Source organism: Mobula hypostoma, chromosome 8 (assembly GCF_963921235.1).
Source record: "Mobula hypostoma chromosome 8, sMobHyp1.1, whole genome shotgun sequence".
NCBI classification, from domain to species: domain Eukaryota; kingdom Metazoa; phylum Chordata; class Chondrichthyes; order Myliobatiformes; family Myliobatidae; genus Mobula; species Mobula hypostoma.
The window spans coordinates 21,535,864-21,561,824 of NC_086104.1; the positions used below are offsets into that span (position 1 = coordinate 21,535,864).

Here is a 25,961-nt window from a genome sequence, read left to right on the forward strand (position 1 = left end):
GTGGCAAATTCATCAGTCTATAACCTCTTTTGAGTAGAATCCATCTTAAAGTAACAGGAGCTTGGTGTTGGAAAAGTGAATGATAAAGTGCAGAAAACTTCAAAATGAGGGTAACTAAGAGAGACACATGAATAGGAAGGGAATTGAAGGATATGAATCATACAAAGGAGGATATTTAGTTTACAGTAAATTAGCATCAAGATTGGTGCAACAACGTGGGCCAAATGGCCTGATTATTTTCTATGTTGTATGTAAATAAGTAGTTGGAGTAGGTGTAATTTAATCCAAAAACTTGCTCCAGTATTCAACCCACTGTCCCATACTCTCCTCATATCCCTCAACTATCTTGTAGTTCATGGGCCTGTCGAAACAATTTTACGTATCTTCAATGACTTTGCCTCTACAATTCTCCAAAGTAGAGAGTATCAGAGTAAGGACCTTCTGAAAAGAAATCCGTTCTCATCTGCCTTAAATAAGTATCTCTTATTCTGAAACTACACTTAATTCTGGATACTCTCACTAGGTGAACATCATAGCAGAAGACTAAAAAGCTCACAGGAATGGAGGAAATGAATTTTCAGAGAAAACTTACATATAATATAAAAACATAATCAGTAAAATGGATGTATGAATAGGAACAGGGCTCCTAAAGTGAATATGGGGCCAATGGAGAATAAGGCTGGTGAATAAATAATACCTATGGGCTCACTTTCAAAGACTTTACAACTCATGTTCTTGATATTATTTATTTATTTATTTATTATTGTTTTTCCTTTTTGTATTTACAGTTTATCTTTTGCACATTGGCTGTCTGCCTTTGTGTTGTTTTTTTTAATTGATTCTTTGTATTTACCATGAATGCCCAAAAGAAAATATGATGATATATATGCAATTTGATAATACATTTACTTTGAACTTTGATTAGAGAAATCTAAAATGCAGATTATTTCAATGGAGACATCCTGTGAAGGAGGGATCTTGGTGATCTTGTGCAAGAATTACAAAAAGCTATAAGGTCCAAAATGTAGTTAAAGCAAACAATAATTTGTCATTTGTTCCAAAGCTATTGAAGTTTAAAAATGTGGTTTTGTTAACAGTTGAACGGGGTGGTGGTGAAGCCTCACTTGGAATATTGCACAGAGTTTGGTCCCTCCAGCTACAAAAACCATGGCAATACTGAAGGCAAGATTAGAGACAACTCCTATGATGACAGGATTGTCCAACCAAGACAGACTAAATAGCTTTGGCCTATATTCCTGAGCGTTTCGAAGAATAAAGGGTGACCTTATTCAAACATATAAGACATTAAGGGGACTGAATCACAGAAGGTTGGTTTGCAGGTGCAGCAGGCTATCAAGAAGGCAAATGGATATGTTGTCCTTCATTGCTAGAGGGATCGAATTTAAGAGCAGGGAGGTTATGCTGCAACTGTACAGGGTACTGGTGAGGCTGCACCTGGAGTACTGCGTGTAGTTCTGGTCCCCTGACTTGAGGAAGGATATACTGGCTTTGGAGGCAGTTGGTTCCAGAGATGAGGGTGTTAGACTATGATGAGAGATTGAGTCGCTTAGGAGTGTACTCAACTGGAAGTCAGAAGAATGAGAGGAGATCTTATAGAAACATATAAAATTATGAAATTAAGATAGAGGCAGGAAAATTGTTTACACTAGTACATGAGACTAGATCTTGGGGACATAGCCTCAAGATTCGGGGGAGTAGATTTAGGTCAGAGATGAGGAGGAACTGCTTTTCTCAGAGTGGTGAATTTGTGGAATTCTCTGTCCAATGAAGCAGTGGAGGCTACATCAGTAAATATATTTAAATCAAAGTTGGATAGATTTTTGTATAGTAGGGGAATTAAGGGTTATGGGGAAAAGACAGGTTGGTGGAGATGAGTCCATGGCCAGATCAGCCATGATCTTATTGAATGGTGGAGCAGGCTCGACAGGCCAGATGGCCTATTCCTGCTCCTATTTCTTATGTTCTTAACAGGGTAGAGGTTGGGATGTTGTCACAAGTGGTAGTCCTGAACTTAAATGTAGCACCTTAGTATATTTATTCCAAGTACACTTGAAAAAGATACATTGTTAGACAGATCATTTTAATGGAGTGCCAAGTTCATAACTACACTAATTTACTAATACCACAGCAGTTTGCTATTTTGGTTCCCACTTTATTGGTCAATATAACTGTTATGTAAAACAAAACAGATTATATTTAACATATTCACAACAGGTTGAATTTGCTTCTGTCATAGTTGATCCAGTTTTTTCCAAAAATCTGGTTTATGTATATTGATGCCAAATATATCAAACCTATATCCATAGTACAAAATACAGAACATATTTATAGACACATTTTAGTATTTTAAATAAAGTATCTCCACCTTTTCTTGAAAATCTCTGAACAAAAGTATCAACTGTACAGTTCATTTCTCATAACACATAAGTTAGACTTTTATCGAAGGTGATATTTACAGTGACAACCCGCTCTACAATGAATTCATCCACATATCATAATCAGACATGACAAATCATAGCTGAATACCTGAAGGATTACCAAACATAATGCATGGATACCCTGGTTTCAGAAACAGCTAAACAGACTAGGCTTCCCACAAAAAGTCTGTCTGCTTAAGCGAGTGGAAGACTGCAGTGTCTCCAAAATAACAGTTTTGAAGTTTCTTAACACTGATATCACTAATCATATCCTTTGCTTAATAAACAGGTTCACAGGATAAAAATGATTTTCCAAAAATGAATTGAGATTTAATAGCCATAGCCATGCTAAAGCTTTCATTGGTGACATCATGTCAATTTTGTAGCACTAGTTACAAATATTCTCTGTGAAATTCACTTGCAAGCAGGCAAACTAACAATCTGAACTGAACAACTGTAGTGTTTATAACCAGAGGCTTTGGGATCACTTGCTGAGGTCACCCAAAACATGAAATTATCCCAAAACTTTTCATTGAATGCCCTTCTGTACACTATTGCTCCCCACATTGGTATGATTTCCGATCTCAGCCAGACCACCAGATGGGCAACAGTAAAAGAGTTGTCAGTGCTCTGACCGCTTACTCAGCCTGATGGTCAGATATAAAGCTTATAAGCAGGTCCTCTGGCTGCCCAGCCAAAAACCATAAACTTAGCCAAATGTTTAGTTTGATTTTGAAAAGCACTTTGAGAAGGATATACGATTTAAGGAGCAGGCACATGAAATAAAACAAATTTGATTTAACGGGCCCAAAATACATTCTCCACAGTTAAAATATTTTATTCAGTTGCCCTTTTTAAGAGGAATCAGCATGTAGAAATCTGTTGAAATATGCCTTCACATAATGTAGGACTACGCTATGCCAATTATCTGAACTGGTTGACATGTCCTTGAGTACCTGTTGGGTATTTGTTTGGAATGTTAATCAATGTAGATCTGAATCCCTGAGTCATTCCAGTTCCTGGCCTTCCCATGCCGTGGTTAAATGCACTTCCATATGCAGCAACTCCATAGTTGAGACCTAACCCATAAGGTCGAGTTGATGGAGCTGTTGGAAGGATAACTGGGTTGATGTTCTTGCCCGGTGTGTTGAAGGAGAATTCAGGGGGGGGGCTGGTCGGTTTTGCTGGTGTCGAGGTGATAGGGTTTATGTCTTCCAGGGGCTTTACAGCTGAAACTGGTGCAATATTAGTACTGTCCAGTGGGTTCAATATGTTGCTTGGGATTGATGCTGTAACTAACGATGGCCTAACCCAATCATCCTTAAAAATCTGGACTGTTAAGGTTTTAACAAGTGCGGATAGGCGATTGGTCACGTGCGCCAACACCAACTGTTCGTTTGCATCTCTCCTAATCCGTACATGTATAGAGCCAACCTGAAGAGAGAAAAGCAAAAAAATCTTTTACCACGATATGACATAATAACATAGAACTTAATTGTATGCAATGTAACCCATATTACAAATCAATAATGAAAGCAAATACTGAAAAATAAAATCCATGTATTGTAAACCAAAGTTTTCAGCAAATGATAGAATTTAAAATCCAGTTCGAAGGTGAGAAACTTGGGTCAAAAGTTCATCGTCTAAACTCGCAATGGTACAAAAACAGAGTTGGTTGAAGTGTACTGGGAGAATAGATAAAAGGGTGAGGTGCTGGCCAACTATGGTAGATTTTTAAGGGACATCTTTGCTAAGACTTAAGTATATAGCAGTGAGTAAAAAAGAATGCATGATCTGTGACTAGCATAGGAATTTAGAGATGGTATTAGATTGAAAGGAAAGATGGAATTCTATTTTTTAAATAATCTTTATTTAATTTATTTATTTAGAGATACAGAGAGGAATAAGCCTTTCTGGCCCTTCAAACCACATCGTCCAGCACTCCCCGATTTAATCCTAGCTTAATGATTGGACAAATTACAATGACCAATTAACCTACTAACTGGTATATCTTTGGACTATGGGAGGAAACCAGAAGATCTGGAGAAAACCCATACATTCCACAGGGAGGACGTACAGACTCCTTACAAGTGACATTGGAATTGAACTCCGAACTCTGACACCCTGAGCTGTAAAAGCGTTGCTAACTGCTATGCGACCATAATGCAGTATATTTTTCATTTGTACATTGAAATACAGAGTGAAATGCATTGAACAACACAGTCCATGAAGTGCTGGGGCAGGGCGCAAGTATCATTTAGCATGCCCACAACTTACTAACCCTAACCTATACGTCCTTCGAAGGTGCGAAGAAACTGGAGCACCCTGACGAAACCCACACAGTCTTGGGGAAAATCTACGAACTTCTTACAGATACCGATGCAAAATCTCCCTGGAATCTGGAAAGGTGACAGTGGATTGTAAAACTACAAATTTAATGTCCCCTTCAAGAAATGAGGGAGACAAAGAGCAGGAACCTATAGGCCAGTTAGCCAATCATCTGTCATTGGGACATGGTGGAATTCATTATTAAGTAGCTAATAGCATACCCTAATATAATCAAGCAGAGTCAACATGGATTTATGAAAAGGATATACTATCAATCTACTTATCTGAAATTCTATGAAGATGTAATGAATGGGATGAATAAAGGGGAATCTGTACATGTAGAATATTTGGACTTCCAGAAAGAATTCTATCAGGTGCAACGTAATAGGTGACTGCACAGAACTTGAGCACAGAGGGATGAGGACAAATACTACTATAGATAGGAGAGAAGTTAGTCAAAGGGAGCTGGGATAAATATGTCATTTTTAGACTGGCAATCATTAACTTGTGGAGCGTAACAGTGATCAGTGCTGGGACGTCACGATTTACAGTCTGTTGTATCTTACAGCCCAAGGTGCTGCTGATGTAAAGACAGGTGGGTTAGCAAGCTGGGGGCTGAGGACACAAAGAGCTCGCAGGGGATTCAGATTGGTGAGAAGAGATGAATGAAACAGCTGGCTGGCAGGTACAAGTCATCACTTGGTAGACTAATGGAAAGTTGGTTTATATTACAAGGAGCAGGTTAAGTTTGGATGCAAATTTACAGGGTGCTTGTGAGACCATACTGGAGTATTGCTAACAATTTTGACTCCCAAAATGAAGGAAAGATATAACTGCACTGAAGGCAGTGCAGAGAAAATTCAAAAGATGGTGAAACCTTGTAATTCTTTACCACAGAACAACTGGCAATGGACTCATTGAATATATTCAAGGTGGAAAATAATACGCACTTAAGCTATAGTGGGGAAAGTGGGAAAAGGAAATGTTAGTTTAAGATCGAATGGGGCACAATCTTACTGAATGTTGGTTAAACTCAAGGAGCCTACTGTGTCTATTCCTGCTCCAGTTTCCTAGGAAAGTGAAAGGTTTCAGTTGGAACACTTCAAAGGAAGTTTACTATGCTGGTCCCCTTGATTAAAAGATAGTAACGAAAATTTAGTTGTTGATACTTGTGCAAATCACGAAATGGTACAAAATTGCCAGTATATTGAAGAAGGATGGACGAGGCCCGAGATTCTACAAGGAAAATAGGTACCTGTTTCCCTCTGCATATGGGAAATTAAGAATCCTTGAAAATTAAATCTGCATGAGAAATGTGACTTAGTGGACAAAATAGTGGCAAAATTACAAGAGGGGAAAGGGTAAACTGAAGAGAGAACCTGACTCTCAAGCAAAAATCCTCAAACTGCACAATTTTAGCAGCTTAAACTTTTAGCTTGAGCTATGTTCCATTGTACCATTCTTCCATATATTTATCTTCATATATAGTCTATTTCACTGACAGAATTACCTTCCATTTACAAAAAATAGGCACATTTAAATAGCATCTTTCATGGTCTCACAACATCTCAAGTTACTTTAATGATGATGTCTAGACAACTGGCTTCCTTTAAAAAAATGTGATGGTGAATGTAGATATATGCAGTAGTGAGAAATGGTATTCTATATATTTGGCCACAAGATTTTTTTTACCTGCTGGAGAATTGAACTAGGCACTTCGTAAAATATCTAATCAAAAGGATTGACACCTTGACAATGCTGCACTACTTTAGTTCTTAGCAATGTCTAAAATGCATTTGGACAGGTACATTAATATTATTTCCAGAATTTCTATCTTGACAAATTGCTTTGAACCAGGAGGAGTACCCATATATATGAAAGCTCTGTAGAGTGATATTTAAGTGTTAATCACTATTGTGGTCAGTGACTTGGACGTTAATTGAAACTGACGACACCTTTCAAAATTGGACTCATTTCAAGTTTTAGTCTACAGATAAAATCATTCTGCTCAACAATCCTGAACCATCGAGCTGATCCATGACAGGCCATAGAAGAAAGCTCCAGCTGTTCAGCATAGAAGTCATTAGGAATGACCATTGTTTATACTATTGTAATCCTTAAATCCAGATCTTAGTGAAGCACATTAAATACTATAATCTGGAGCACTCACACATTACTTGATTGAATAAAAATTCTACAGAGATGCATTCTGCAATCAAGTTTCAGGCTTTTCAACTATCATATAAAAATGAATTAGATGTGACATGGCCAAAAGAAATTGTATGATCATCGAAGTGTGCCTGTTGGCCATTGTTAGAATTAGTATGTCACTTTTTGATTGGTTTGCCTTTATTTTTAAAACTGATGGGTCAAAACTGAGTCTAACAGTTCAGGACATCAAGAGTAAAACAAATGACGAAAGTAATCACTAATGCGGTGACCATACAAATAAGAAGTGTACGCTGGATGGGATATTTGAAGATTTAAAGGCAACAAGGATGAAGAGATAAATATTAGTTCTAAAATCCAATGCTCCATTCTGTCAAGTGAAGAAACTAAAAAGCATAGGTTTATGTTTCTGCTCCTCTATGCAGTGACATTAAAATAAACTTTAAAGTTTCTACATGAGAAGACTTAGCCAGTCTTCTATACTAATTGTTCTATTAGTGTAAAAGACTGGCAAATACAGTGGGATATAGATCAGTTCAGTATGGGGTGAGAAATGGTAGATGGATTTTAACCTGGCTAAATGTGAAGTGTTGAACGTTGGTAGCTCAATTGCAGAGACAGTACACTGAACTTAAGGGTCTTGCCTTTAACAGTGTTGATGAGCAGAGGGATTGTGTGGTCCGATTATAGGTCCCTGAAAGTGGCTACACAGGCTGTTAGGGTGGTTATAAAGGCATGTAGCATGCTTGCCTTACTAGTTGAAGTACTGAGTTCAAAAGTCAGGAAGTTATGTTGCGGCTTTATAAAACTCTAGTTACGCAGTATCTGGAGTACTGCATACAATTCTGGTCGCCTTATTATAGGAAGGAGAGGGTTTGGAGAGGGTGCAGATGAGGTTTACCAGAATGCTGCCTGGATTAGAGGGCATATACTATAATGAGAGGTTAGACAAACTTGTTTATTTTTCTCTAGAGCAGTGGGGGCTGAAGGAAGATCTGTTAGAGGTTTATAAGATTTATGAGAGGCATGGAGCAAGGAGACAGACAGTATCTTTTTCCCAAGGCAGAAATGTTTTCTATCAGAGGGTATGCATTTAAGGTGAGAGGGGGGAAGTTGAAAGGAGATGTGAGGGGCAAAATTTTGTTTTTACACAGAGAGTAGTGGGTGCCTGGAGTGGTGGTAGAAGTGGATTAGGCTGAACTAGACTAGACTGAACTCCTGCCTCAGCAAGGACCTGGTCCCATTGCAATTTGCCTATTGCCACAATAGGTCAACGGCAGACACAATCTCAATGGCTCTTCACAAGGTTTTAGACGACCTGGACAACACAAACACCTATGTCAGGATGCTGTTCATCGATTATAGCTCAGCATTTAATACCATCACTCCCACAATCCTGATTGAGAAGTTGCAGAACCTGGGCCTCTGTATCTCCCTCTGCAATTGGATCCTTAACTTCCTAACCAGAAGACCACAACCTGTGCGGATTGGTGATAACATATCCTCCTCGCTGACATTCAATACTGGCACACCTCAGGGGTGTGTGCTTAACCCACTGCTCTACTCTCTAAATACACATGACTGTGTGGCTAGGCATTGATCGAATATCATCCATAAATTTGCTTACGATACAACCATTGTTGGTAGAGTCTCAGGTGGTGACGAGAGGGCGTACAAGAGTGAGATATGCCAACTAGTGAAGTGGTGCCGCAGCAACAACCTGGCACTCAACATCGGTAAGACGAAAGAACATATACCAATCCTCATAGAGGGATCAGAAGTGGAGAGAGTGAGCAGTTTCAAGTTCCTGGGTGTCAAGATCTCTGAGGATCTAATCTGTTCCCAACATATCGATGTAGTTATAAAGAAGATCCCGAGAAGCAGGATTTATGAGCATTTGGAGAGATATAATCTGATTAGGGATAGTCCACATGGCTTTGTCAAGGGCAGGTCATGCCTTACAGACCTGACTGAATTCTTTGAGGATGTAACAAAACACATTGATGAAGGTAGAGCAGTGGATTTCAGTAAGACATGTGATAAGGTTCCCCATGCAAGGCTCATTCAGAAAGTAATGAGGCATGGGATCCAAGGAGACCTCGCTTTGTGGATCCAGAACTGGCTTGACCACAGAAAGTGAAGGGTGGTTGTGGATGGTTCATTTTCTGCATGGAGGATGGTAACAGTGATGTTCTGCAGGGATCTATTCTGATGACCTGGATGTGGAAATAGGTTAGTAAGTTTGCAGATGATACAAAAGTTGGGGGTGTTTGGATAGTCTGGAGTGTTGTCAGAGGCTACAGCGGGACATCGATAAGTGCAGAACTGGGCTGAGAAGTGGCAGATGGAATTCAACCTAAGTGTGAAGTGGTTCATTTCAGTACGTCAAGACAGAATATGGAGGATCAGTGAGATCTTGGAGTTCAGGTTCATAGGACACTCAAAGCTGCTGCACAGGTTGACATTTCCCTCTTCCTAGGTGGATACAAATAACTCTAGAGATCTGTGCCCCCCTACTCACTTAGAGGGAGAGTCCTACTTGGGACAGCTCAAATAATTAGAGCATTAGATAATTAGAAAACCACGATGGTCTGTAGTGATCTCTTTGCATTTAATTAACCCACAAACTCTTAGCCCTATTCAACATGAATACTGCATTTGGTCTTGTTTCTTTGGGGGCAACAGTTAGAAAGGGTGATATCAGATTAGTTGCCTGTTTCATCTCATTTTAATTTCAATTACTTTAACTTCAAAAAGAAAAAAAGTGGATACAATATTGGTTGTTTCCAACGTTGGCCAAATAAAATAAATAATAACCCCCCTGACTTCCTTTATGCAGTTTTTAAGTGGGATTTCAAAAGGGGACTTAAAAAGTTTTAACTACTGAATTTCCTCATATGTCTCATTTAAAACCCTTAGAAGAAATTATACTGAGTTACAAGAGTCATTTTACGCACGGGAAGTTTTCATAAACAGCAAAAAGAAAATTATTCTGTAATTATTGAGCACTCTTCTGGAAGGAACCATTTTCACACAACACCAACTCTGTATTAAATGTTACTTACTCTCCTTCTTAGGAGATATTGGAATGTGTGATATCCTTAGATGCTGAGGAGGTCTTCGATCGGCTTGAATGGAATTATTTATTTAAAACCTTCGAAAAATTTAATTTTGGACCAGATTTTATTCAATGGATTAAATTACTTTACTTATCTCCTTCTGCTCGGGTTCTTACTAATTTTCAAAATTCCAAACCAATTAAACTTCGCCGCGGAACTATACAAGGCTGTCCGTTGAGTCCTTTGCCTTTTGATCTAGCTTTAGAACCCCTTGCCATTGCTTTTCGAGAATCTAATGATATCTGTGGTATTTTAAGGAGAGGTATCACCCACAAAATCTTGCTTTACGCTGATGATATATTGCTTTTTATCTCTAATGTTGAGACCTTGTTACCTTGGGTACTTTCTTTACTCTCCCGTTTTAGCCAGTTTTCAGGATATAAATTGAACCTAAGTAAGACTGAATTATTTCCTTTAAATAATTTGGTATCAATTAATACTAATCTCCCTTTTAAAATTGTAAGGAATCAATTTACTTATTTGGGTGTAACAATCACTAAGAATTACAAACACCCGTTTAAAGAAAACTTTCTTACTTTATTGAACCATGTAAAAAAGATATTATTAAATTGGTCACCTCTTTCAATATCGTTGATTGGACAAATTAATTCTACTAAAATGAATATTCGACCTAAATTTATGTCTCTTTTTCAGGCTTTACACATTTTTATTCCTAAATCCTTTTTTGACTCTCTTGAATCTATTTTATCCTCCTATATATGGAAAAATAAACGTCCTTGTTTAAATAAAGTTCATCTTCAAAAACCTAAAAAGTCTGGAGGTTTAGCCTTACCTAATTTTAGGTTTTATTACTGGGCAGTTAATATACGATATCTTATGTTTTGGCTATATTATATTAATCGTGTAGACTGTCCAGTATGGGTTTCTTTAGAAGATAACTCTGTTAATAAATTTTCTATTATTTCTCTTCTTGGATCCTCACTTCCTTTATTTGTAAGTAAACTAACTGATAATTTAATAGTTCAACATACTCTGGTGGAGAACAAGTTCCGGTTCAGCATCGCAGGCACAGCCATCCCAACCATCACAGAAAAGCCAGTCAAGAGCTTAGGCAAAGTTTTTGACAGCTCTTTAAGGGACACAACATCCATTCAGGCAACCTGCACCGAGTTGGATGGCTGGCTGAAATCTGTGGACAAGTCTGGCCTACCTGGGAAGTTTAAAGCCTGGGTATATCAACATGGTATTCTTCCCAGAATCCTGTGGCCCCTCCTCGTCTATGCAGTTCAGATCTCGACAGTCGAAACCTTAGAGAAGAGGGTTAGCAACCACCTCAGGAGATGGCTGGGGCTGCCAAAGAGCCTGAGCAGCATCGCACTCTATGGACACCACAACAAACTGCAACTGCCCTTCAAATCCTTGGAGGAAGATTCAAGGTAACAAGAGCCAGAGAAGTGCTACTGTATAGGGACTCAAGTGACCCGAAGGTGGCTAGAGCAGGGATCCAAGTGAGGACTGGCAGGAAGTGGAGGGCAGAGGAAGCTGTTAAGGAGGCAGAGGCGAGGCTGCGTCACAGGAGGCTGGTGGGAGTGGTCACATGAGGCCGAGCTGGGCTAGGATCCTTTCCAACTCCCCAAATGGACACCAGAGGGAAGGAAAGGTGTCGTCTAGTTCAGGAGGAGGTGAGAGCAGTAGTGGAGGAGATGAAAGCCTGCAAGGCGGTGGGAATGAAGCAACAGGGAGCTTGGACAAGATGGGAGAATGCGGTTGAGAGGAAAGTGACCTGGGCTGATCTTTGGAAAGCCGAACCACACCGCATCCAATCTCTCATCCAGACAGTCTACGATGTGCTTACAAGCCCATCAAACCTACACACATGGGGCAAGGCAGAGTCATCTGCGTGTCCACTGTGCTCCAAGCGAGGAACCCTGGAGCACATCATCAGCGGCTGCGCAAGGGCACTTGGTGAGGGACGGTACAGATGGAGGCATGATCAGGTCCTGAAGACCATCGCTGAAGCCGTCAGCGCAGGAGTTGAGTGGGCGAAGTGGTCCCGACCCTCCAAGCAGACCATTGCCTTTGTCAGAGCTGGGGAGCAGCCAATACCCGCCAAAAGAACATCTGCAGGCATTCTGACCTCTGCAAGGGACTGGCAGCTGTTGGTGGACCTCGAACGGCAGCTGAAGTTCCCCAACCATATCGCAGCCACCACCCTGCGACCAGACATTGTCCTAGTGTCTGAGTCTACTAAGCAAGTGGTGCTGCTGGAGCTGACAGTCCCATGGGAAGATAGCTTGGAAGAGGCCTTTGAAAGGAAGCTCTCCAAGTACGCAGGACTGGTCAGCAACTGTCAGCAGGCTGGATGGAGAGCGAGGTGTCTCCCAGTGGAGGTTGATTGTAGGAGATTCATAGCCCATTCTTTAGTTAGAGCCTTCAGCATTTTGGGCATCGAGGGAGAGTGGAAGAGGAGAGCCATCCGCAGTACCACCGATGTGGCAGAGAGGGCCTCAAGATGGCTGTGGCTCAAAAGAGGGGAGTCATGGAGTCATAAGTAGCTAGTCATCTGGACACAAGCTGGGGTCTGATCAGCCCCGGCTGGGTCACCTGGAGGAGGTTGTATGATGTTGAAAGACCTGAAACACCCGATGATTCCAGGAACATCACTGAAGATGTGTCCAGAAGCATCAATAGATGTATGTACACAGAGGATCGGGATACAATTTAGAAAACATATTGGTTTATTGAGATTTTCCCTTTCTAGTCCCATTTATTCTAATTTTTTTTAACCCCTCCATGACTGGTTTAGTTTTTAAAGAATGGGAAAAGTTGGGTATTAAATGTTTTGGGGATCTGTTTGTTGGAGGAAATCCTTTTTCATTTCAGCAATTGTCAGCTAAATATAGCTTACCCAAAACTGACTTTTTTAGATATCTACAAATCGGAGACTTTGTAAGATCTCAATTATGCACATTTCCTATAAGCTGAGATAAGAACTTACTAGACGTCATTTTTAATTTGACACCTTTTCATAATGGTTCAAAATCTAATATTTATGATATGTTACTGGAGACGAGGAATGTTCCTTTAGACAAAATTAAGAATCTCTAGGAACAAGATTTACAGACATCAATATCTGAGAAAATCGGGAATGAAATTTTTAAACTGGTTAATTCTTCATCACTATGTGCTCGCCATTCCCTCATACAATTTAAGGTGGTACATAGAGTCCATATGACTAAAGATAAGCTATCTCATTTTTATTCGGATATATCTCCCGACTGTGACAGATGTAATAATGGAGAAGCTTCATTAATTCATATGTTTTGTACTTGTTCATGTCTTGAAAAATATTGGAAGGAAGTTTTTCGAACTTTTTCTTTACTTTTCAAAGCCAATTTTAAGCCCAATCCTCTAACGGCCTTATTTGGTATTGTTGCAGCACAAGATATCAAGCTGAAGACATCTGATTTACATATTTTGGGCTTTAGCTCTCTTATAGCTAGGAGAGTGCTTTTGTTTAAAGGGAAAGATGTTTCTCCTCCTGTTCATGCTCAATGGTTATACGACGTTACGTCATGCTTAGATTTAAAGAAGATTCATTGTTCAATTTCTGAATCTTGTCAAGACTTTCAAACATTGTGGGGACCCTTTCTGAATTATTTTCAAAACTTTCAAAACCCTCAATTCGTTGTTTAAATTTAGATGTTGGCTATTATTAATTTTTATTATACAAGAAGGTATTTAACCTTTTTTTCTCCGTTATAAACAGCTTTGGTCTTGGTAGGGGTTAGACTCTTCTTTTGTAATAAATTAGTATATTTCAATATAACTTTGACTAACCTACATGAATACAGGGTAATGAGATTATATTATGAATAGGTATAATGTAATTGGTAGTTTTTTTGACCTTTCATATATACTTTCTCATACTCTGTATTCTTCTATGTAGAAACTAATAAAAATATTGAAAGAGAAAGAGTTTTAACTAGTGAATTTCCTCATGTCTCATTAAAAACTCTTAGAAGAAATTATACTGAGTTATAAGAGTCATTTTACGCACGGAAAGTTTTCATAAGCAGCAAAAAGAAAAGGATTATTTTGTAATTATTAAGCACTCTTCTGGAAGGAACCACTTTCACACAACACCAACTCCTTGATAATTCATGAGATATAGGTAAAAATGAAAAATCTGAAGCTATTTTTTTCAAGCACAAACAACAGGAATTCTGCAGATGCTGGAAATTCAAGCAACACACATCAAAGTTGCTGGTGAATGCAGCAGGCCAGGCAGCATCTCTAGGAAGAGGTGCAGTCGACGTTTCAGGCCGAGACCCTTCGTCAGGACTAACTGAAGGAAGAGTGAGTAAGGGATTTGAAAGTTGGAGGGGGAGGGGGAGATCCAAAATGATAGGAGAAGACAGGAGGGGGAGGGATAGAGCCAAGAGCTGAACAGGTGATAGGCAAAAGGGGATACGAGAGGTCATGTCCACCTGTCACCTGTCCAGCTCTTGGCTCTATCCCTCCCCCTCCTGTCTTCTATCATTTGGATCTCCCCCTTCCCCTCCAACTTTCAAATCCCTTACTCACTCTTCCTTCAGTTAGTCCTGACGAAGGGTCTCGGCCTGAAACGTCGACTGCACCTCTTCCTACAGATGCTGCCTGGCCTGCTGCATTCACCAGCAACTTTGATGTGCGTTGCTATTTTTTTCAAGAGTAGTTTAACCCAGACACTTAAAAACTCAAGCTATAGGTACATTTTTGAAAGGTTCAGTAAGTCTCTTTATTGGGTTGATTTAATGTTTTAAGATCTCAGTAATACTCCTGCCCTGAAAGAACTTGCTACTCCCACAAATTAAAGATTGAAGGAGCTCAACCACACTGATTTTATATAGCATTATATCAATATACTTTCATAAGGAATATTACAGTTCTAAGTTTACATAGATCATTGATTCAGCCTTTCAGATTAGTGCAATGGTTAAAAAGCTCATTTCCCATGACCAAGAAAATGGTTTCAACTAATAGTTGAAAACTAAATAAATGGTTCAGTAATTTGGACATTAATCCAGAGATTAAATTACAAAAGTTTTTTCAACAGAGTTCAGTTTACTGATTATACGTATCCTCATGTGATATTTCAGAATCAGAATCAAGCTTATTATCACCAGCAAATGTCGTGAACTTTGTTAACTTTGCAGCAGCAGTACAATGAAATATATGATAATAAAGGGGAAAAACCTGTGAATTACAGTAAGTGTGTGTGTGTGTATATTTTTTTTTCCACATTGTCCAGTCTCATCCATTTATGGTTTTGTGTTGGTAGCCAATTTCTCACCAGATGGTCCTGGTTCCCCAGCCATTGGTGCTGACCTTGTTAATCTGGGTGACGTCCAAGCCAGCATGATCCATTTTGTTCTGGACACTGTCATCCAGAGGTTTTTGTGGGCTGATGTAGCCTAAGCACGTCCAGCCTAAGATCCCTACTGGGCTGCCACCACTGGAGCCTGAACTCCAGACCACAGCGTCACGGAGCCTGGACAGTTCCCAGTGTTGGCCTCCAAAGGTCCTAACAAGACACCAAGGGCTTTCATCAAGAACTCAATAGGCCACCGGAGGACAATGCTAGATGGCAACTCAAAGCCATGAGCACAAATGACCATCAGATGTGGAATATACCAGGGTGATGCTCTATCTCCATTGTTGTTCTGCATAGGCTTGAAGCCCCCGCCACCAGCCAGATTATCTCAAAGAGTGGATGTGGGTACAGGAGTGACCATCAGCCACCACCTGTACATGAATGACATCAAGCTGTATGCAGGAAATGGGAGAGACATTGACTCACTAATGCATCTGGCAAGGGTATATAGCAGAGACATCAGGATGTCACTTGGATTGGAAAACGGCAGCCGATGGCAGTGAATAGAGGCAAACTCATCAAGTCTGACAGAGTCAAATTACCTAAAGGCCACATACCAGATGTACAGGACAGATACAAATACCTGGGGATCCTGCAGGACAAGAAAGCCAAAATAAGGATACAAGGAAGGCTGCAACATTCAAGTACCTCTGAAGAGTGAGACAGGTCCAATAAAGCCAGCTGAATGGGAAGAACAAAATCAGGGCCATCAACACATTTGCCTTACCAGTCATCTCAGATACCCAGCCACAATGCTGGCTAAGGAACAAAACTGGAAACTGCTGACATCAAGACCCAGAGGATTCCATCCAAAATCAAACATCAAGCAACCGCATGCCTGCTGGAATAAAGGAGGATGGGGACTTGGAAGTGTGAAGGTTACAGTCCCGGAAGAAATACAAGACACTCACGGGATGTACCATCGTCAGATATCGGAGGTGCTGACTTAAGGAAGTCCAACCAATGGCTGGAAATGAGGGACAGCACAGAGGCGCTGCTCATGGCTGCACAAGGCGCTGAGCACAAGAGCAATAGAAGCAAGAGTCTATCACACAAGACAAGACCCAAGATACAGACTATGCAAGAAATCTGCAGAAACCATCCAGCACATAGTAGCAGAGTGCAAGATGTACGCAGGGACAGTATACACTGAAAGGCACAACCAGGTTGCAGGAACTGTGTACACAGGAACATCTGTGCTGAGTATGGATTGGACACTCCCAAGTCTAAATTGGAAACACCCAAGAAGGTAGTGGAGAAGAGCTGTGAGACTTCCAAATACAGACTGATAAGCAGGTACTTGCTAACCAACCAGACAAAGTAATACTGGAAAAGGAACAGAAGAAAGCAATAGTAATAGATGTAGCAATCCCAAATGACAGTAATATCAGGAAGAAAGAATATGAGAAGCTGGAGAAATACCAGGGCTTGAAAGAGCAGATAGAAAGGATGTGGCTCCTTGGAACGACATCTGAGATCTTGGTCCAGAAGAGTGCACTGCTAGGAACAGCAAGGATACTGCACCAAACCCTCATGCTCCCAGGCCTATTGTAGAGGACCTGAGATTGAGGGAAAAATACACAATCCCACCACCCATAAGGGGCAAGGAAAAAAAACATACACACACACATTCATACACATATATATATACACACACACACACACACGCAAACATGCACATATATATTAAACACTTAAATTAAATTAGTGCAAAAAATGGAAAGAAAAATAAAAGTAGTTATAGTTCATGGGCTCAATATCCATTCAGAAATCAGATGGCAGAGGGGAAGGAGCTGTTCCTGAATCGTTGAAAAAAAAGTTAGGTCTTCTGAGATACTGACACCCAGGAACATAAAATTGCTCACTCTCTCCATTTCTGATCCCTCTATGAGAACTTGTGTGTGTTCCTCGTCTTATCTGTTCTGAAGTCTACAATCAGTTATTTAGTCTTATTGACATTGAATGCAGGAGCCAGATATACCAGCTACTCATCTAGCTGGTATATCTGGCTCCTGTATACCCTCTCATCTCCAACTGAGATACTACCAACAATGATTGTATTGTCAGCAAATTTATTGATGGCATTTGAGCTGAGCCTAGCCACATAATCATGAGTGTAGAGAGAGAGAAGAGCAGAGGGCTAAGCACCCATCTCTGAGGTATGCCAGTGTTGACTATCAGTGAAGTGCAGATGTTATTCCTGAACTGTACAGATTGTGGTCTTCCAGTTAGGAAGTTGAAGATCCAGTTTGGAAATATTGTGGTTTAAATGTGTACTTGACACAAACCATCAAAACTTGGGGAGGTCAAGGGGGGGGGGGACCCTCTGTCATAAAGTATGCTTCATGTACTAGAAGTTATTTTCAATTGGGCAGTCAGAAAGATCACTAAAGCAGGCAAAAGTCCCTGTGAACCAACTTGCCAACTTGCCACATATAGTGCCTATAAAAAGTATTCACCCTCCTCCCCTGGGAGTTTACATGTTTTATTGTTTTACAACATAGTGGATTTAATTTGGCTTTTTTGACACTGATCAACGGAAAGATTCTTTCGTGTCAAAGCGAAAACAGATCTCTACAAAGTGATCTAAATTAATTACAAATATAAAACACAAAATAATTGATTCCATAAGTATTCACCCCCTTTAATATGATACACCAAATCATCACTGGTGCAGCCAATTCACTTTAGAAGTCACATAATTAGTTAAATGGAGAACACCTATGTGGGGTGAAGTTGATTCAAATTGATTGTAGTAAAAACACACCTGTATCTGGAAGGTCCAACTGCTGGTGAGTCTGTATCCTGGCAAAAACTACACGATGAAGACAAAAGAACTCTCCATGTAAATCCGCAAAAAAGGTTATTGAAAAGCACAGGTCAGGAGATGGATACAAGAAAATTTCCAAGTCACTGAATATCCCTTGAGTACAATTAAGTCAATCATCAAGAAAGGGAAAGAATATGGCACAGCTATAAATCTACCTAGATCAGCCTGTCCTCAAAAACTGAGGGACCATGCAAGAAGGGGACTGGTAAGGGACCTTTGACAACTCTGAAGGAATCACACGCTTCAGTCGCTGAGATAGGAGAGACGACGCATACAATTGTTGCCCGGGTGATTCACCAGTTGCAGCTTTATGGGAGAGCGGCACAGAGAAAGCCACCATTGGGAAAAAAACTCTAGCCTTCAGGCTGGAGTTTGCCTGAAGGCATGTGGGAGACTCTGAAGTCAGCTGGAAGAAGGTTCTGTGGTCTAATGAAACCAAAATTGAGCTTTTTAACCCATCAGACTAAATGCTATGTTTGGCATAAGCTGAACACCACACAACTTCAAAAAACACACCATCCCTACCATGAAGCATGGTGATGGCTGCATCATACTGTGGGGATGCTTCACTGCAGCAGGCCCTGGATGGCTTGCGAAGGTAGAGGGTAAAATGAATGCAGCAAAATACAAGGAAATCTGGAGGAAAACCTGACGTAATCTGCAAAAGAACTGCAACTTGGGAGAAAATCAGTTTTCCAGCAAGACAATGACCCAAAGCTGCACAGGAATGGCTTAAAAACAACCAAGTTAATTTCCTGGAGTGGTCAGTCAGAGTCCAGACCTCAATCCAATTGAGAATTTGTGGCTGGATTTGAAAAGGGCTGTTCACTCACGATTCCCAATGCAATCTGACAGAGCTTCAGCAGTTTTGTAAAGAGGAACGGGGAAATATTGCAGTGTCCAGATGTGCAAAACTGATAGAGACCTATCCACCCAGACTCAAGGCTGTAATTGGTGCCAAAGGTGCATCTACGAAATACTGACTTGAAGGAGGTAATTATGCAATCAATCATTTTGTGTTTAATAATTGTAATAAATTTAGATCAAATTGTCAAAATTTGTTTTCATTTTGACACAAATGAGTCTTTTCAGTTGACCAGTGTCAAAAAATCCAAATTAAATCCACTGTGATTCAATGTTGTAAAACAATGAAACATGAAAACTTCGAAGGAGGGTGAATACTTTTTATAGGCACTGTATACTGTCAAACAATGCAGTGCTCCTCCGGTCCGAGATACACAACACAGTACATGTAACTCTCACAAGACATATAAAGTAATGTTGTCACAAAAAAAAATAAATAATAACTTGTGCATTTATGGCACAAGTAAAAAGTGAATAGCATAACGCTACTGGCACTTCATGTATGATGAGGCTTATCACATAACCCAACTTGGTGGTGGCAGGGAATTCAGTAGTCTCATGGTCTGGGGAAGAAACTGTTTCCCATCCTAACAATCCTTGTCCTAATGCTACGCTACCTCCTACCTGCTGGTAGAGCAGTCAAAGAGATTATTGGACTAGTTCAATTCAATTTCCCCTTAAATCAAACTATGAATTGGAACAAATGCAAACCAAGTTTCTATGCACTGATAATTACCCAAAGCTACTTAAAATGGAATAAAATGATTACATAGTTATTAATAGACTGGTGAATATTGTGGAATGATTTTGTGCTGTAATTTCATCTAAAGAGTTTAGATACATGATCCAGTTACGTTCTCATGATTTATGATATCAGCTCAGATTACTGCCTTGCAATCATTCCCAGTGTCATTATCCTTTACGCAAACCACAAGATTTAGGGGTTTTAATCAATAATTGATATGAGGAAAAGGCAATATGTGAAAGGAGGTTAAGAGAACTCAAAACAGTAGATTGATTTAAAAAATCAGTGAGGTGGGATGTAGGCAGGAGGAGATAAACAAATGAAATATTAGCAAAAATATTTACATTTTCATGGAAACCACATTTATGCACATGGAATTAAATTCGCTGCAGTGATCTCACACCTTTCACTGTCAGCACAAAGCATTTCACACGACCAAGTAACAATGGTTTGAAGACAAGGTGCTGCTTCTCAGATGTCCTCTCCTTAGAACGCAGCTGCCTTTGTAGTGAGCTATTTGGCCTTAAAATTACTAGTTCTCCGTGGGCTTTTCTTATTTAGAGTGAAGTTTATTCCAACCTGTTATTCTCACCACTTTCACAGAGGATCTTACACATTTAAAGGGATGATGAAAAAAAATCTTTTGAAAGCAAATGGAAAATATCTAAGTTGTGTGCTTCATCACCAGATGTGTGCTGTTATTCTTCTACTTTAAAAAAAGAGCAAAGATCAAAGTCTTTAGGAGAGTACAGCAGGGGCCTAGACATTTTTAGAGAGAAAAAACCATTTACCTACAAATAGCAATAATGGACATAATTAAAGAGTGTACTGAAAACGCATGGAATTTAAGCATGTCTAATCTCAGACAAGTTATCATGATTGATTCTGGCATTACAAGTTATAGAAGTGATCTTCGTGAAATTTGTGAAAGTGTGAAAACATTGGACTCAAACATTATTTCTCTCTCTGCTCATGCACACCTGATATAAAAGCATCACTGCTTGATCCTTAATCTTTAAAGTTGGTTAATCTTAGACCATAAGATATAGGAGCAGAAGGCGGCCATTCGGCCCATCAAGTCTGCTCCGTCATTCAATCATGGGCTGATCCAATTCTTCAAGTCATCCCCATTCCCCTGCCTTCTCCCCATACCTTTTGATGCCCTGGCTAATCAAGAACCTATCTAGCTCTGCCTTAAATGCACCCAAAGACTTGGCCTCCACAGTCACTCGTGGCAATAAATTCCACAGATTTACCACTCTCTGACTAAAGTAATTTCTCTGCATCTCTGTTCAATCCTGAAGTCCTGCCCTTCTGTCCTAGACTCCCCTATCATGGGAAATAACTTTGGCATATCTAATCTGTACAGGCCTTTTAACATTTGGAATGTTTCTATGAGATCCTCCCTCATTCTCCTGAACTCCAGGGAATACAGCCCAAGAGCTGCAAGACGTTGCTCATACAGTAACCCTTTCATTCCTGGAATCGTTCTCGTGAATCTTCTCTGAACCCTTTCCAATGTCAGTATATCCTTTCTAAAATAAGGAGGCCAAAACTGCACACAATACTCCAAGTGTGGTCTCACAAATGCCTTATAGAGCCTCAACATTACATCCCTGCTCTTACATTCAATACCTCTAGAAATGAATGCCAACATCGCATTCACCTTCTTCACCACTGACTCAACCTGGAGGTTAACCTTTAGGGTATCCTGCACAAGGACTCCCAAATCCCTTTGCATCTCGGCATTTTTAATTCTCTCCCCATCTAAATAATAGTCAGCCCATTTATTTTTTCCACCAAAGTGCATGACCATACACTTTCCAACACTGTATTTCATTTGTCACTTCTTTGCCCATTCCCCTAAACTATCTAAGTCTCTCTGCAGGCTGTTTCCTCAACACTACCCGCTCCTCCACCTATCTTTGTATCATTGGCAAATTTAGCCACAAATCCATTAATCCCATAGCCCAAATCATTGAGATACATCGTAACCTTAGCCAAGATTAGATCATGGTGCTGTGTGTAGCCATGGCAGCATAGTGGTTAGCGCGATGCTATTACAGCTTGGGGCAAAGGAGTTTGAAGTTGAATCCCGGAGTCCTCTATAAGGAGTCTGTACGCCACTACCCCCCCCCCACCCCCAAAGGTATGTGTGGGTTTTCGCCAGGTCCTTCAGTTTTCACCCACATGTTCAAAGACATACTGGGTAGGTTAACTGGTCATTGTAAAAATTGTCCCGTGATTAGGTTAGGGTTAAATTGGAATTGTCGGAGGTTGCTGGGTGGTGCAACTCAAAGGGCCAGAAAGGCCTATTCTGCACCGTATCTCTAAATAAACTAAAACAAAATTTAAAAAATACTGGGGAGGGACAAATATGGGGATTCCCATTTCAGATTACACCAAAGGAGTTCATGTGAATGAGTGGTATATGTTTAATAGGCTGTAAGCATTGTTTCACAGAGACTTTTCCCTACCAGTGGCTGATTCACAAATTAGCTTTATTAAATTTTGAGCAGCCACTTGCTTAACAGGTATACTGCCTTTAGTGATAAGCGTGATAAATATCAGCCCAGTATTTCCATAGTACACAATGATGCATGTTGTGCTTGAGGAATTTCACATTTGTCAGCTACACATTAAGCTGTTACAGCTCAATCCCTACAGGAGATACCAGCTCATGATAATGTAATACTGTAGCACAAGAAATTTATGAATCCCAGCAGATTACTTTTCATTTGTGTTTTTCTATCATGGGTCGTGACTATTGATGGCAAGGTCATCTTTCATTATCCATCCCTAACTGTCCTTGAGATGATGATGAGCCTCCTTCTTAACCTACTGCCGTGTTTCATTTTATGCAAAGATTGCTCCCAGTCTCTCTCCAACATACACAATTAAATGATCTGCATCTGGCATGCATCTGTACTACATACAAAATTATCCATTAGTGTGAATTGGGTTGTTCCAGACTACCTGTGATTGACAAACGATAATTGCAATTTTAGAAAAGTCACCATCACTCACGCATGTAAGAAGCCACCTGGCTATATTTTGAACAATAAAAGGTCGAAGGTAATAAATACTGTATCAAAACTCTTTGCTGCTTTAACTTAGTAATATTGCTGAGAAAACAATTTTTATTTGTGCTAGGAATTCAACAAAATGAAACAAAGCGCTTACCTCACAGTCACCCAGGGATCTTTGTCCCCCTAAGACTTTCGTTTTGTTAGAATGCTATATTGCTTAAAGGCTGGAAACAAAAGATATGTTTGTGCAGGACATCTCTTGAGTGCCTCATGCTGATGGGCTAAACACACCTGAGGACAACACATCTACTTCCCCATCTGAAGCACAGAGATGGTAGACCATCTGGGACAGTATTAACTGGCGCTGCACGGAGTATTTTCAGGGTCTGTGACTGTATCCAAATGACAGAACATGACCAGACAGATCCAAGTAAATCGCTAAAATTCTCCAGAGGTACAATTATTTGTTTACCTCCTTTCAAGCTGTGCTAGTGTTAACTTTCTAAGAGGTTTGAGCTTTTTGTCATGCTAATCTTCTTAATTAATTATGTTTGTTATCAATGATCTTTAAAAAATGCATATGCCTTTCTGAAAAGTAAAAAGTAAAATAATTATTGCATTTCACCATGAACAATTAAAATTGCAAACAGAACATTTTTTGTAAAGTGCAATATATAATTACACCATGAAAACTAATACGGCAAGAGCAACAAGACCTTTACTTGAGATACTTATGAGTGAGTCTAAGCACAGGTCTAATGTCATATTTAAGTTTGCAGATGATAACACTGTCGCAAGCCAAATCAAAGCTGGTGATGAATAAGCATATTGAAGGAAGACTGAAAACCTGGCTGAGTGGTACCACAACCACCACCTCTCATTCAATGTCAACAAGACCAAAGATATGACTATTGATTGCAGGAGGAGGAAACCAGTGGTCCATAAGCCAGTCCTCAGTGGGGAAATCAGAGGTGGAGAGAGTCACTAACTCCAAATTCCTGTGTTATAACTTCAGGGGATCTGGCCTGGGTCCAGCACGCAAATTCCATTACGAAGAAATCACAGCAGCACCTCTACTTTCTTAGAAACTTATGAAGACTCAGCATGTCATCTAAAGCTTTGACAAACTTCTATAGATGTGTGCTGGAGAGTATATTGACTAGTTGCAAAACAGCCTTGCATGGAAACACCCATGCCCTTCTACAGAAAAGCCCACAAAAAGTAGTGGATAAGGCCCAGTCCATCACAGGTACATCCCTCCTCACTATTGAGCACAACTACTTGTGTGCTTTTACTGTAAAGCTGCATCCATCATCAAGGAACCCACCATCCAGGCCATGCTCTCTTCTCGCTGCTAACACCAGGAAGGAGTACAACAGCCTCAGGACTCACACCACCAGGTTCAGGAACAGATATTACCCCTCAATCATCAGGCTCTTGAACCAGAGGGCAAAACTTCACTTGTCCTATCACTGAACTGTTCCCACAACCTATGGGCTCACTTTCAAGGACTTTTCATTTCATGTTCTCTATATTTTTTTGCAATTTATTATTACTATTTTTTTCTTTCTTTTTTTTATTTGCAGTTTGTTTGCTTGTTCTGTTGTGTGGTGTTTCATTGATTCTATTGTGTTTCTTTTATTTACTGTGAATGCCCACAAGAAAATGAAGCTCAAGGTTTTATATGGTGAGATGTATGTATTTTGATAATAAATTTACTTTGAACTTTAATCTGTCTCGGTATAGAGTAATTGAGCTGAACAGTGCTTCGTTTTCCACTCTCAGGCCATCTTTCAGATTAAAGCACTGAGACCTGACAGCAAAAATCGAACGTTGTTCAGTGCTATCTGCCTGTGCTTGATCCATCTCCCTCTCTTCTTGCTACTACCATCAGGCGGAAGGTCCAGGAGTCTTGAGTCCCACACCACCAGGTCCGGGGGCAGTTGGTGCCATGCACCAGCTTCATTCGATTCAGCGCTGAACTGACTCTGCAGCTGCGGACTCACTTTTGGGGATCCTGCAGCTTACTATCTATGTATTAATTCTTTAATTAAAGATATTTGTATGATGTGTCCTTTTTTTGCACATTTGACGTTTATTGGTCTTTCTTGTGTGTGATTCTATTGTGTTTCTTTGTTTTGTGGATACCTGAAAGAAGATGAATTTCAAAGTTGTATTTTGTATACATATTTTGATGAGAAATTTACTTTGAACTTTGAAAGAACGCAGAGACATTTACAAGGATGTTGCTGGTACATGACGACCTGAGTTATTTAAGTAAAGGTTGTATAAAAGTTAGGACTTTATTCTTTGGAGCATAGGAGAATGAGGGGAGATTTTATAGAGGTATACAAATTTGAGGATATAGATAGGGTAAATGCAAGCAGGTTTTTTTCCACTGAGTTTGTTTGAGACTAAACTAGGTTAAGTTCATAGTTCATTTTATTATCCAAGAATGTATATGTCATCAAATACTACCCTGAAATTCATTTTCTTGCAGACATTGATAGTAGAACAAAGAAAGTACAATAGAAACAGTGAAAAGCCACACTCAAAAAAAGACTGACAAATTGTGCAAATACATAGAAACAAGTAATGATAATAGTAAATAAATAAGGGAATAAATAAAACTGAGTATATGAGTTGCTGAATCTTTGAAAGTGAGTCCAAAGGGTGAAAGATTAAATATTTAGGGGGAATTTTTCACTCAGAGGATGGTGCAAGTGTGGAACAAGCTACCCAAAGTGCGGGATGCAGGGTTTGGAGAAGTACATGGATGGAAGGGGTTTGGTACTGGACAACGGGACGAGCACAATAACAGTTTGGCTCACAGACTGTCTGTGTGCCGCATTGCTCCATGGCCTTATTCCCATTCCCTTCAAGAAAAGGAAAAGGTGCTTTGGGCTTCAATCACTGCAAGCGATTCTCTTTTACAATTTGAGTGAAGCCAAAGGAAGGAAGGAATTGGTTAGTTCTACTATTTCTGGTCATTTGGCTCCCAAACATTGGTTTAAAACATTCACAAATTAAGCCCAGTGTGTATAAACAGTAACTGAAGTAAT

General features: G+C 39.9%; 1 protein-coding gene across 1 annotated transcript in view; it reads right to left on the bottom strand.

The window, feature by feature from the left end:
* Window positions 1-773: 773 nt before the first annotated feature.
* slc30a6 (solute carrier family 30 member 6) overlaps window positions 774-25,961 on the bottom strand; it is a 174,048-nt gene continuing 148,860 nt past the window's right edge. Inside the window, exon 15 of the mRNA XM_063055565.1 lies at window positions 774-3,872. Within this exon, the coding sequence (XP_062911635.1) occupies window positions 3,363-3,872 (510 nt within the window). The 3' untranslated portion in view covers window positions 774-3,362. The remainder of the gene's footprint in view (window positions 3,873-25,961) is intronic.